Source organism: Stegodyphus dumicola, chromosome 2 (assembly GCF_044657685.1).
Source record: "Stegodyphus dumicola isolate Sdum_Otavi_A_Nest chromosome 2, ASM4465768v1".
NCBI lineage: Eukaryota > Metazoa > Arthropoda > Arachnida > Araneae > Eresidae > Stegodyphus > Stegodyphus dumicola.
In genome coordinates, this window is record NC_140769.1 from 144,490,540 (window position 1) to 144,503,815 (window position 13,276).

A 13,276-nucleotide genomic window follows, 5' to 3' on the forward strand; every position below is an offset into this window, starting at 1 on the left:
TGATGAATAACTGAAATCAGGCTGTATAGAATTAAATTTATTTCTTGCAGTTGTCTACATTTAGCATTTATATTCTTAAGATTTCTCACTGAATAAATTTTGTTAAACTTCAGTTATACCTCTTTTTAAATATAAAATTTTACTTCAGTTATGTCTTGTCTATGTTACATAGAATTATACACTTCAAGTCAAAAGAGTAAAGATAATAAGTCCTTCGTAGTAATGAAAGGTTTATTATTTACAAGGGGAAAATTTACCTTACATTCAAAGAAATATAGAAATATCCAATGCTTATAAGCAATATTAATTAAAAAAAAAAAAATCAGACAGCATTTACCTTGGATACGCAAAGGAACAGACTTAGCTGTTGATTCTAACCCATTACTTGCAGTACAGACATAATCACCAACATCTTCAACTCTGACTTTTGGCAAAATTAAAACCCGATTATAGCTATGCAAAGAAGCACCTTGAGGAAGCTCCTTTGTGAGGCCTTTCCGAGTCCAGTTGTATGCTGGCACAGGGCTATAAAAAAGTTGTTTTTCTTGAAATACTCTTTAGGAACTACTGCTTATTGTTTATATATTGGCATTCAAACTCTCTCTTCCATTTTTACAAATAAAAAGTAATGTAAAATTTCTTAAAAATCTAAAATAGCTGCTAGTTTCTAAATTATATTCTCTACATACAATAGACAATAATACAAACATTTCAGAAAGAAGGTGAAGATGTGATTTTTCCCTTTAAGAGTTTGTTCAAAAAAGTATGGACTGCCACCCTTGCTCAGTATAATAAATTGTTACCGTTTGCAAAATTATGTAATCTAGTAAGCTGCATAAACTTCTACAAGAAAATTTCAGTTACTATTTGAGGCTATAAGTTATATTATGCAAATATTTAAGAATACATAGTGGAATAATGAAACCGATTATATTCACCAATTATTTCAAGATTTTTTGCATACTCAGATTAAGTTCAAATAGCCTGTATGTGAAAATGGCCCTACAATAGTTAGAAGTATGAAAATATAGAGAGTGTCTCGTAAATGTTGCAGCAAACTTCTGGGGAAGGTAGGGCACATCATAAGGATTAAGAATTTCATAGGAACCCATGCCCAGAAATGTCACTGTACGCTGCCAGGAAACGCTATACAGGAAAGTGAGGATTGCCACATTCGAGCGGTAGGTACCATACGAAGAGCATGGAACGTTATACAAACTGGGAGCTTGCAGACATGCAGTTAGTGTATGGAATTGCTGAGGGTAATGGGCGAACCGCTGCACGCATTTATCAAGAACACTTCTCCGACAGACATCAACCATACCACAGTTTATTGCACATCTGCATCAAAATTTGTGCGACTACGAGTCATTAAGAATTTGACTTATTTTGGACTGGATGTTCGGAGCCATTTGAACAGATCATTCCCACATCGATGGACTACACGTGGTGGATCAATTCCCTGGCTCCCACACTCACCGGATTTATCAAGCCTTGATGCCTTTTTGTGAGAAGCCATCAAAAGTGTCGTGTATCATCATCCTGTTGTGTCTGAAATGGTTCTCATGGCAAGACTTGCCTGCATAGCTGCTACAATCAAAGAAACTCTCGGTGTGTTTGAACATGTGCGGCAATAACTGGTCCGTCAGTGTCAGACATTTTTGGCGTCTGATGGTGCGAACCTCGAGCATCTGTTGCAACATTCAAGCTGTCGTACACCATTTGTACTCATGTCCAATAAATATTTCAAATTTATCACTCTTGTTTCTTTTATAATCCTTTCCCTCTGCTACCACTTTACCCTTAGCATTTCAGGGCATGGGTTCTTATGCAATTCTTATTCCTTATGGTGTGCCCTACCTTCCTTAGAAGTTTGTTGCAACATTTACTGAATAAGCTGTATATACATTTTTAAATTAGGTCAACAATAATAATAAATTAGGTCTTAAATTAGTCTATAACAAAGTTTGATAACTTTGCCACAGATCACGAAAAAAGATGCCACAGGCCATATGCAGCACATACGCCAACAGTTAGCTTTCATCATCACTTGGTAGGAAAAAGAATGAAAGAAAAAGAATGACTATTAGTGTAACTATTGTAAAGGAGTTAGTATTAAAATTATATTTTACTGAATTTATTAGTGAAATTTTTGCATATTACTATTGCAAAATCAATAATAATATGCTTATACCATTACTTCTTACTTACAAATGTGCTTGTTCCAGAATCAAAATGCCTTACCAGTGGTCAAATGGTTCAGATCATTGAAAACTAGTAGTTCAACATGTATTCAAAACCAAGTCAACAGATTGGCTGCATGATTGGTTTTCATGGTTTTTTCCATGTGTAAAACAAACACAAAGGCTGTTTGCACATTTTCTAGACAGTTTTCATTGTATTTACAGAAATATTTTGCCTAAAATTTTTGTGTTTTAAATGTTCTACTTGATAACCCATATTGTTCCCTATCTTCTTCTCATGCCGTAATTTCCAGGCAATAAAGTTTTTGGTAGTATCAGAAGAAGTATTTTATCCCATTCCTCTTCAACAGCTTTTCAAAGGCTAAGGAGGGCTGTAGGTTGACATTTGTACGATCCAGCTTTTTAAAAGTCAAAAGTGCAAAAATCCATAGGAAATACAACAGGAGATTTAGTAAGGATACATGAGATAGCCTTAATACCCGTTTCTTGTTCCATACAGCAGATTTCATGTAGCTGTGTTTTACATGTAGCTGTGTAAAGAACGCTCCTGAACTCTCTACTAGAAAGATCTATGATGCTCTCGACTAGAGATCACACTACAAGGGCTATAATTCATTTTTAACACCTATTTTAAAGAACTGTGAATGGCAACGACTTAACTGAAGAATACGCATGCGTAAAGAGAAGAGACCTTCTGGTCAGACGCCTGTCAGAGAGGAGTTTGGGAAGCTCTGCCAGCGAGCTGAGGTGTGGAGACTAAATTTGTCCAGTGATGACGAGTGCTACCTTCGTTAACGTCTCTGATCGTGTCACCAACTCGGATATGTACTCAAGTTTTCTAAATGTATTAATTAAATGTTGTATCTGTGGTATGTGCTGTAATTAAAGTGATGCATCACCAATACCAGTGTTGATTCCGTTCCCACTGAAGCATCCACGACGTCACAGACAAAAGAAATAAAAATTGGAGGTTCCAACCGAGATTTGTGTGACAAGAGACCAGGTATGTGTTCTCCACAATATTCATTTCCAGGCCTGAAGAGTATAATGTAGTTATTTATTACTTATTCGGGAAATCAATTCCCAAAGCAGAAGTAGCACATCAGTGCATAAGAGTTTTAAACACTCAATGTGTTTGTTTTATATATCTAACAAGATATTTTCCTTTTGTGGTATATTCGGGAAAACATTTTCCCATTAACACGTAGCACATCAGTGCATTTTATAGCACGTCAGTGCATAAGAGTTTTTAAAACAATCAAAGTGTTGCATTTATATATCTAACGAGATATTTTTCTTTTGTATGATAATGGGAAAAATCCATTCCCGTAAATAAACAGCACATCAGTGTATTTATGTTTAACGTTTCGCTATAAATTGGTGTGATAGAATCTGAACTGTTTATTTTGTGTATATGTGAAAGCACATCAGTGCAATATTGCAGTTTTCATTTCATAGAAGAAAATTTATGTTTATTTCTATAATTCTCTGATTTTTTTAAGCAAAAACAAATCACAGTGTATATGGATAGAACTGAGAGGGGGGAATATACGAAGATTTCTTGAAAAAGGCACATGGTTAATTACAAATGTTTCTTGCTTTTTTAATTTTATTGATTTAATGCTTTTTTACAGAATTCATAGTGCACCCCAGTTTTAATATGTCTGTTGCTTTTTGTGCATTAGCTTGGTACAAAATTAGTTGTCAACTATGACTCCTTTTCCAAATATGTACCAGGATTTCTTGACAAATGCTCATGCTTTATTACAAATGTTTCTTGCTTTTTTAATTTTATTGGTTAATTGCTTTTTTACAGAATTCATAGTGTGCCCCATTTTTAAAATGTCTGTCGCCTTTTGTGCATTAGCCTGGTAGAAAATTAGTTGTCAATTGCGACTACTTTTCCATATAAAAGAGCTTTCTTAATCTCTATTTGTCACCATATGACTACTGTGCTGTCAACGGGAACACACCATTTGATGCCAAAATGCCAAATTTATATCTCTGTAACTATTAAAATTTTGACAAATGAAAAGATCGTTTTCACAGAAATAGAAAATCAATAAGAATGTACAACATATTTTGGTAAATATATTAGCGCAACCACCTTGGTGTAATTTGACGATTTTCATGGATTTTTTTTAATTTAAAGATTTAATACTTTCAATATTTATCATAAGTGAGCAAACATCATCAACATATCAAAATAAAAAACAATACATGAAAAAGAATCAAACACTTTTTTCATGAAATCCTTCAGAATTTTTTTTTTTTTTTTTTTTTTTGCACTGTTCTTTCTGTGTACATATTTGATCTGTTTTCACTTAAAAGGCAAATCAGATAACTGCACACATTCAGACTTGCATGCCAGCTATCAACCAAATGCATCTCACAATTACCTTTAGGATTTTACAGCAAAATAAAAGATTCCTGCTGAAATGTTACATTTTTTTCCATTGCTGACAAACCCCAAAAGCACTAATTTTAAAACTAAATTTAAAACAAAATACACAATGATTTCTTTATAAAACCATTTGAACTTGGAATAGAACAAAAGAAACGCAGTGACGACATTGCTCGAATGAAGAACTGCCTATGAGCCTGAAGAATGGTTATGCACATAGTTGCAGGAGTTTGGCACATTTTGAAAATTTAGAAGCTTCTACTAAGGTGGTTGTGATAATACGTCAACGCCTATATTTTCATTACTTAATATTACGTTAAAATTAACACTTGTCGGAGACAAACTATGTGCATTCAGCATGAATTTCATTTAAGCATAATCTCAAAGATCTTTAACATTTGAATCAACATAAACTTTAACTGTCATATACCCATATTCAGCATGTCAAAATGAATAAAATTGATTCTTTGTACTTCGTACTTTGTGAAGCATAAATTCTCAGCCCAAAGAAGAAAAAAAAAAAATTATTTTATCCTCACAAAAATAAAAGACAACAGTTTCAAGGGGAGCACAATCAATTTACTGCAAGCATCAAGCAGGATTAAAATAAGGAGAAAAAAAAGAGTTACTTACTATCCATATGCAACACATTCTAATCTAACATCATCACCAGCTAATGGAGCATCAGGAAAAGCTTTTGGAAAGTTATTTGGGAAAAGGAGTTTTTGGCCACTAGCTACATTTAAAAAAGCAAAAATACATAAGTATATATATATCCTGCACATAAAAAGTACATATATAATATATATACATGTGTGTGTGTATATATGTGATATTTCGGCATCAAAGTTCAGGCACGGTTTTTGCAAAGTGGTAAGGCTAATTCAAATGATGAGGCAAGTTGTGTGTGTGTATTTAATTATGGCAAAGCACACGAGGGCTGTCTGCCTAAGGGGAGGGATGCCTTCGTGGAGGACTTTCTAAGGAAAACTGGCTCGTATACACGTTACACATGGGGAAAACCACGAAAACACCCATGCAGCCAGCCCGTTCGCGGGATTCGAACCTCGGACCGAACTACCAGTATTCAGCAACTTTACCGCTCGGCCGCTGGTGGGCGATGAGGCAAGTTGATTTAGCTTTTAATGGTACTTCTTTATTCCATAGCTTTAATTCAATTTTTACCACAGATCATGCTTTACTTCATATGAATTTCTCTAAATCACATATTCAATAGTAGTTTAAACCAAGCACGACTAAAGTTAAACTTTATGCGTCATTACCATTTCTGACAAAGGAAAGATAGATCAAGCAGCACCGAGATGGATAGCACAGGAGGAGATGCAAGCTTCTTCTAACGCAAAATGGTGCACATTCGTTATTTATAGTAGCGGTTACATAATAGGCTGGCAAATTCTAGAAGGTACTGGTCTAAGGAGAAGATGCTGAATTGCAGAAAGTTAATTAAAGGTTGCGTGTTTGCAAAAAGCAAAGCCATCGTATTTTTTTATATTTTACATCCCCCCCCTCAAAACAAGGGGCCGGGTGAGCAAAGCATAAGTAGATTAGGGAAGCAGGAAGTAAGAGGAAAGACATGAAGAAATATCCAGGACATAGCTTACAAACTTTAACTACGTCCTATCATAAATCATGATCTTTTTTCATATAATTGTAAAATTTTTTAATTATGCAAATTCACAATGATTTATAAATAAACATATAACTAAATTTTATATAGAATAATAATAATAATAAATAAATTGTAAGCATAAAAGTCCTCAATTTTTCTTAAAATGTCCATTGAACAGTCAGTCCCTTTCATAAAAATAGTTGGAATGAATAAGTTCAAAAATATTATGCACTTTTTCTAATAAATATGAGTCACTAATGATTTTTGAATAGAAGATATTTAAAATTTTCTTTTTATATAAAACTTAGAAGATATACAATTTATACAATTTATGAATAATGTATTATGTGCATTCATTCTTCTCATCGTAGGTAATTAACAATACAATTTATATTTAAAAATTTATATTTAAAAACAATACGTATTTAAAAATAGTTTTAAAATTCAATACAAAACATTAGGATACAATTCAATATAAATAATGATATGATACAATAAGACATTAACACTTTGAATCAAAAGTTTTGGCATGTCCTCGCCAACAGATCAGCATAACTAGCTTGCTGATGGTTTGGGGGTGCTAGGTACAAAATATCAAAAAACCTCCGTTGCCTAATAAAAGGTAACTGGTTTTTGGCATTGTGTATCTCAAAGTGTTTCTGTAAAAAATACAAAATTATAAATTTAAGATGAATAACTTGTATGATCAAGTTAAAAGTCTTTTTTAGAAATTTAGAAACTAAAAATGAATATTACATTACAACAAGGGAAAAAAAAAATTGTTACAAAATAATCTAAAATTATGTGAAAAATATGTGTTAGTGTGTTGTATGTGGTAACGCTTCTGTGCTAAACTATGGTCAGAGGATCGTGGCTAGTATGAAAACGTATATAAAAAGCCAAGCCAGTTTCATGACCATAGCTGACTCAAAATTATGTGAAGAATATAAAAGGTCAAAATCATGAAAATAATTTGTCATAGTGGGGGAAAATAATTTGTCATAGTTAGGGTTTATGTCTAGATCAGGTATTAAAAGTCAAAATCAGGAAAGAAATTTGAAAAAATTAGAATTAAATTAATTTTGAACAGAGAGAGGAATTCTACTATTTCTAACAGTTAATTTAAATTTACTTGCTGGAATAATAGGTCTTAGTCTAGTTGAATGAACAATTTCTGATTTCTATTTAGTTAGAGTATTAGGTTTATCAATTTCATAAGTAACTTCAGAATTTTCTAAGATCCTGAAAATGGAAAATGGAGTTTATGTGTATTAGGATATTGAAATTCTTCATACATTACTAAATCACCTATTTTAAAATTACTAGGTTTATAATGAGTATCATATCTTTCTTTATTAACATTATGATAATCATCAGATTTTTTTTAGCTATTTTTCTAGCTTCTTCTATTGGATATAATTCTTGATTTTGAATTAAGGAATCATAAGGTAATTTTCCATACATTAAGTATGATGGTGGGAATTTTGTTACAGAATGAGGGGTATTATTATATTCTTCAGTTACTTAGGGAAATAATTTTGTCCACACAATATTACCTTGATAAGAATTTAGTTTACATTTTAATCTAGTTATAATTGCTTGATTAACACATTCAATTTTACCATTAGTTTGAGGTCTATTTGCAGTAGTTAATAATTGTTTTATATTTCCTTAAAAAGTATTTAAATTCTGAAGATGTGAAAGCAGCATTCCTATCACTTAAAATTTTCTTAGGTACCCGAATTTGAAAATTTTGTTTTAAGCAATTTATGTAAGTACCAGTAGTTACACTTTTAGAAGGAAAAGTCCAAATATATCTGGTGGCATGATCAATAATTATGTGAATATACTTTTTGGTAGAATTAAAATAATTTAAACCTCCAACAGTATCAGTAGATAATATTTCAAAAGGTTCACTGACTGAAGGTAAGTTTTGCATTAAACCAAATTTCTTTTGTTTACTTTTCTTATTAAACTGATATACTTGACAATGCTTACAATAATTTCTAACATTTTGAACAATTCCTGACCAATAATACTGGAGATAATGAATATAGCATACAGGACACACCAATATGACCAAATTCTAGATGTGCTTTTTCAAGTACTTTAGTACGAAGAGACATTGGAATTACAATTTTAAACAGCCGTTGTTTTTTAATACAGTCAAAAGTCGTTAATCCGGACTCATCGGGACTTTGGCGATTCCGGATTATCGATTTTTCCGGATTATAGATCATCAGTTTAAATCTGGTAAGATGGCATGCAGAAATTATAAAATTAAAAATATGAAACCGTAATTTATGAAATAAAGAACAATTATGATCTAAAGGGTATCAAAATTTACAAAAAAAAAAAAACTTAATATTTATTTGTTTACTTTATTAAACATTTCTTTCAATGTAAGTTATTCAAGTTGCTTTGTTTTATGTGATAATACTTTCTCTTTAATTCTATAAACAAACATAATTTCTTCCTCAGTTACAAAGTTCCGCTGTTCAAGTCCTATAATTGCTGTGCCGAGAATACCAACTAATTTGTCAATCAAAAATTTTTCGTTTTCAATAACCTCTGTGTCACTTTCTTCACTATCGGAAGCAAATTATAATGACAAGGAATTTGATTTAAATCATATCAAAGACGGAGTACATCAAGATGAAATAATTCATTTAGTAAGCAATTATAAGCCAAATAAAATAAAAACATCTGCCCTGAAGATAAGGATAGTGCTGACAGATCAACTTCCAATTCATTGTGCGCCGCAGCGTTTCCCCCCACCCACCGCAGAGCAGCGTGAAATTGATAAACAGATTTTGGAATGGTTAGAGAAACAAAGGATATGCCTTTATCCATTTCTTTGCAGCAATTCCGCTTTTTGTTTAATGGACTTCGAAACATACTTTCGCTTTGTAGATCCTTTACATATTAGTAAATATATATCGGAAATTCTATTTGACATAATTGAAAGTTCAAGCTTACTTTTATAAAATTGCTCTAACAGTCTGCAAAAAATAATAAGCCGGATCCAATTCGAAGATTAAGGAACAATGCAATCTGCAACATTAACTGAATTAGATAATTTTAGCTTAGCTTATACCATCCGTTATACATTAAACGCGAATGCGTCAACGCGACGCATGCGCAGAGAGTTTGTAGCTTTGAGGTCCGAATTATAGATCATTCCGGGTTATGGGTGTCCGAATTAATGACTTTTGACTGTAGTTAACACATCATTCATTTTCTTATATTTAGGATCACATACATTGTTTAAATTTTGGTATTTTATTTCTTCTAATGATAATAAATTAACTTGCAATCTTAAATACTGACAAATGGAATTTCTAGAAAGCATGTCAGCTTCAACATTAATGGTTCCTTTGTTGTACTTTATATCAAAATCATACATAGATAATTTTAAAGACCATCTAAATAGACAACCTGTAAATGAAATAAATTCAAGTAATTTTGGTGGTGTTGACATACAAATATATAATAATAAAACACAATAACCTTAAGATTAGTACTGTAATTAAAAACAGTAAAAAAGAATGCAGAATGCAAAATTCACACATATAAAAAAAAAACTAAAGCATTAAAGGTTTTTATTTTGTCAATTATGTGTAGCCTGTGTATCTCTTTTGCATTTTGAATAATTACTGAAAACTTTGTAAATATTGTGACATACAGTGTCATAAAAATGTTGTTAAATTCAATAAAATTTATTTTTTATTGTTTTTTCTTTTATTTTTATTCTTATATTATTTATTGTTTTTATTGTTAATAACTGTTTATTCATGTATTATTTCTAAAATAAGTAACTATTATTAAATAAGTAACTATTATTAAGATATTTCGGCATCAAAGTTCAGGCATGGTTTTTGCAGAGTGGTAAAGCTAATCCAAATGAAGAGGCAAGTTGATTTAGCTTTTAATGGTACATCTTTATTCCATAGCTTTAATTCAATTTTTACCGTAGATCATGCTTTACTTCAGATGAAATTCTCTAAATCACATATTCAATAGTAGTTTAAACCAAGTATGACTAAGTTAAACTTTATGCATCATTACTATTTCTGACAAAGGAAAGATAGATCAAGCAGCACCGAGATGGATAGCACAGGAGGAGAGATGAGCTTCTTCTGATGCAAAATGGTGCGCATTCGTTATTTATAGTAGTACAGCCTGGCTACATAGGAACTTTTTAGGATTTCTCTGTGTGAAATACAATTATAAGCCAAGTTTCCTTTCAGAATCTTCCATGACAGCATTCCACTTCTTTAGTCAGATGATTCAAGAAATGTTTCATAGTTTTCAATTAAAACAAACAAGCTTTTGAGGAAGTACGACGTAAAATATACATTAATCATTTATTTTTTCCAAAATATTCTTGTTAAAAATCTATTTAATAATGATTATATTGTTTATATATCCTAGTAAATTATGAATATTTTTTTATTTTTTTGTTATCTCTGTTTCTGTGTATTATAAAAATTCAAGCATTCAGAATTTAACACAAAAATGAAATCTTTCCGTATTAACAAATATAACGTTTGCAGTCGAAATCATGTAAGAAAAATACAATATTTTTATTTTACAGCAACAGTATGCTTTGGCTTATTTGACTAATGTAAAGCATTCTATAGCTATGTGCCTAAAAGTAGGGATGCCTTCGTTGGAGGACTTTTTAAGAATTCAGGATTAGTATTCTATTATTTCAATGCCAAGACGCTTCCTGAAATCTTTGTTATAAATATTAAAATTTTAAAGAATTAAATCACAGTAAATACAGTTTCTGAAACTTATTATATTCATACAACTGCTTTGCAGTTGAAGAACACTTTCTATTTTTAAATTTCTTGCTGTAGGACTAATGTAAAAGTTAAATTTCGTAACTTAGTGTATGTAGATAAAATGATTTATATAGCATCTAGATATAATACGAAATTTTTTTGGATTGAAAAGGTGATGATCAGGTTAGAATCAACACGTTAAAAAGTAATCGAACATAATATCCATTTGGAAATACATTCCATATAATTTTCGAAGTTAAGATGTCCAACAAATCATATAATGCTGTTGTGCTGGTACATTTATAAAGACTTACACGTTTTTGCCTTGCGTCCTGTGGTGGTGCAAGTAGTAGCAGGTCCAATTAGTAAACTGAAAGATCTATGATTCGAATTTCAGTCTTTAAGAGAGGAGAATATATTGAATTAACAGCATGTCCAGCTGAATAAGTTTGAAGATTCATGATTGTGTTCAAGGCATCATCAATATGCCGAACAGTTAAGACATCTGAATACTGGCAGGTCGGCCTGGTTTGAGTTCGATCTCAGGCGAATGGGCTGACTGCATGGTTGGTTTTCGTGGTTTTCCTCATATGTAATACATTAGCTTTCTTCAGAATATCCTCCACGAAGACCTGAACAGTTAAGACATCTGAATACTGGCAGTTAGGCCTGGTTTGAGTTCGATCTCAGGCGAACGGGGTGACTGCATGGTTGGTTTTCGTGGTTTTCCTCATATGTAATACGCTAGCTTTCTTCAGAATATACTCCATGAAGGCATCCCTCCTCTTAGGTAGATAGTCTTCATAGCTTTCCTGTATTTAAAAAAACGAACCAGCCATGACTGTGAGCCTGCTGAGTGCGTTGCTGAGTTTACCTGTTTCATGGCTTTAAGCACCTAATGGAGTCTATATATTATTACAGTCAAAAGTCTTTAATCCGGACTCGTCGGGACTTCGGCGATTCCGGATTATCGATTTTTCCGGATTATAGATCATCAGTTTAAATCTGGTAAGATGGCATGCAAAAATTATAAAATTAAAAATATGAAACCGTAATTTATAAAATAATGAGCAATTATGATCTAAAGGATATCAAAATTTACCAAAAAAGAAGCCTAATATTTATTTGTTTAATTTATTAAACATTTCTTTCAACGCGCGGATGCGTAAAGCATACCTTACGCATAGCCGAAATTAGAAAATTGCAACCAGAAAACTATTTGATTTGTATTCGTGATATTTATAATGACGAGGAATTTGATTTAAATCATATCAAAGACGGAGTACATCGAAATTAAATACTACATTTAGTAAGGAATTATAAGCCGAATAAAATAAAAACATCTGCCCTGACAATAACGATAGTGTTGACAAATCAACTTCCAGTTCATTGCACGCCACGAAGTCCCCCCCCCCCCCCCGCGCAGAGCAGCGTGAAATTGATAAACAGATTTCGGAATGGTTAGATAAACAAAGAATATGCCTTTATCCATTTTTTGTAGCAATTCGTTTTTTGTTTGATGGACATCGAAACATACTTTCGTTTTCTAGATCCTTTGGGAGCTTCAGCATCGGAAATTCTATTTGACATAATCGAAAGTTAAAGCTTACTTTTAGAAAATTGCTCTTACAGTCTGCAAAAAATAATAAGCCGGATCCAATTTGAAGATTAAGGAACAACGCAATCATCAACATTAACTAAAATAGATCATTAGATAATTTTAGCTTATACCATCCGTTATATATTAAACATGCGCGCGAAAACGTATTCTGCACTTGCGCAGACGCATATGCGCAGTCGTAAATGTCTTGCGCGCATGAGTAAAACGCCTATGCACATGCATCAATGCAGCGCATGCGCAGAAAGATTTTAGCTTTGAGGTCTGGATTATAGGTGTACGAATTAACGACTTTTGACTGTATTATCAATGAATTCCTCTCAGGAAGTTATCCAAAAATGTATTAACAGCATATATTTTTTGAAGATATTTTTCTTTCTGAGAAAAGTACTCAGTAAGATTGGATTTCGAATTTGAAATTTTTATCATATTCGGTTAGTAAATTAATTGATATAATGTTATTAATGTTACTACTTAGTTATCTATGCTTTCATTGGAAACCCTTTAAGGACATATTATAAAGGAAAAATTATTTTTGTTCTTTTTTTAAGTGCCTCTATGCATTATAATATTAAAACTACTAACTAAAAATAGCATATGAATTTCCCAAAATGTAGACTTTTCTAGTAT

General features: G+C 32.0%; 1 protein-coding gene across 4 annotated transcripts in view; it reads right to left on the minus strand.

Moving 5' to 3' along the window:
- The window catches only part of Cont (Contactin), a 157,637-nt gene that overhangs the window by 80,909 nt on the left and 63,452 nt on the right, over nt 1-13,276 (minus strand). For all 4 annotated transcript variants that reach the window (XM_085811179.1, XM_085811180.1, XM_085811182.1 and 1 more), the window contains 2 exons: nt 5,242-5,344; nt 338-525 (listed from right to left, as the gene is read on the minus strand). In XM_085811179.1, the coding sequence (XP_085667305.1) occupies nt 338-525; nt 5,242-5,344 (291 nt within the window). The remainder of the gene's footprint in view (nt 1-337; nt 526-5,241; nt 5,345-13,276) is intronic.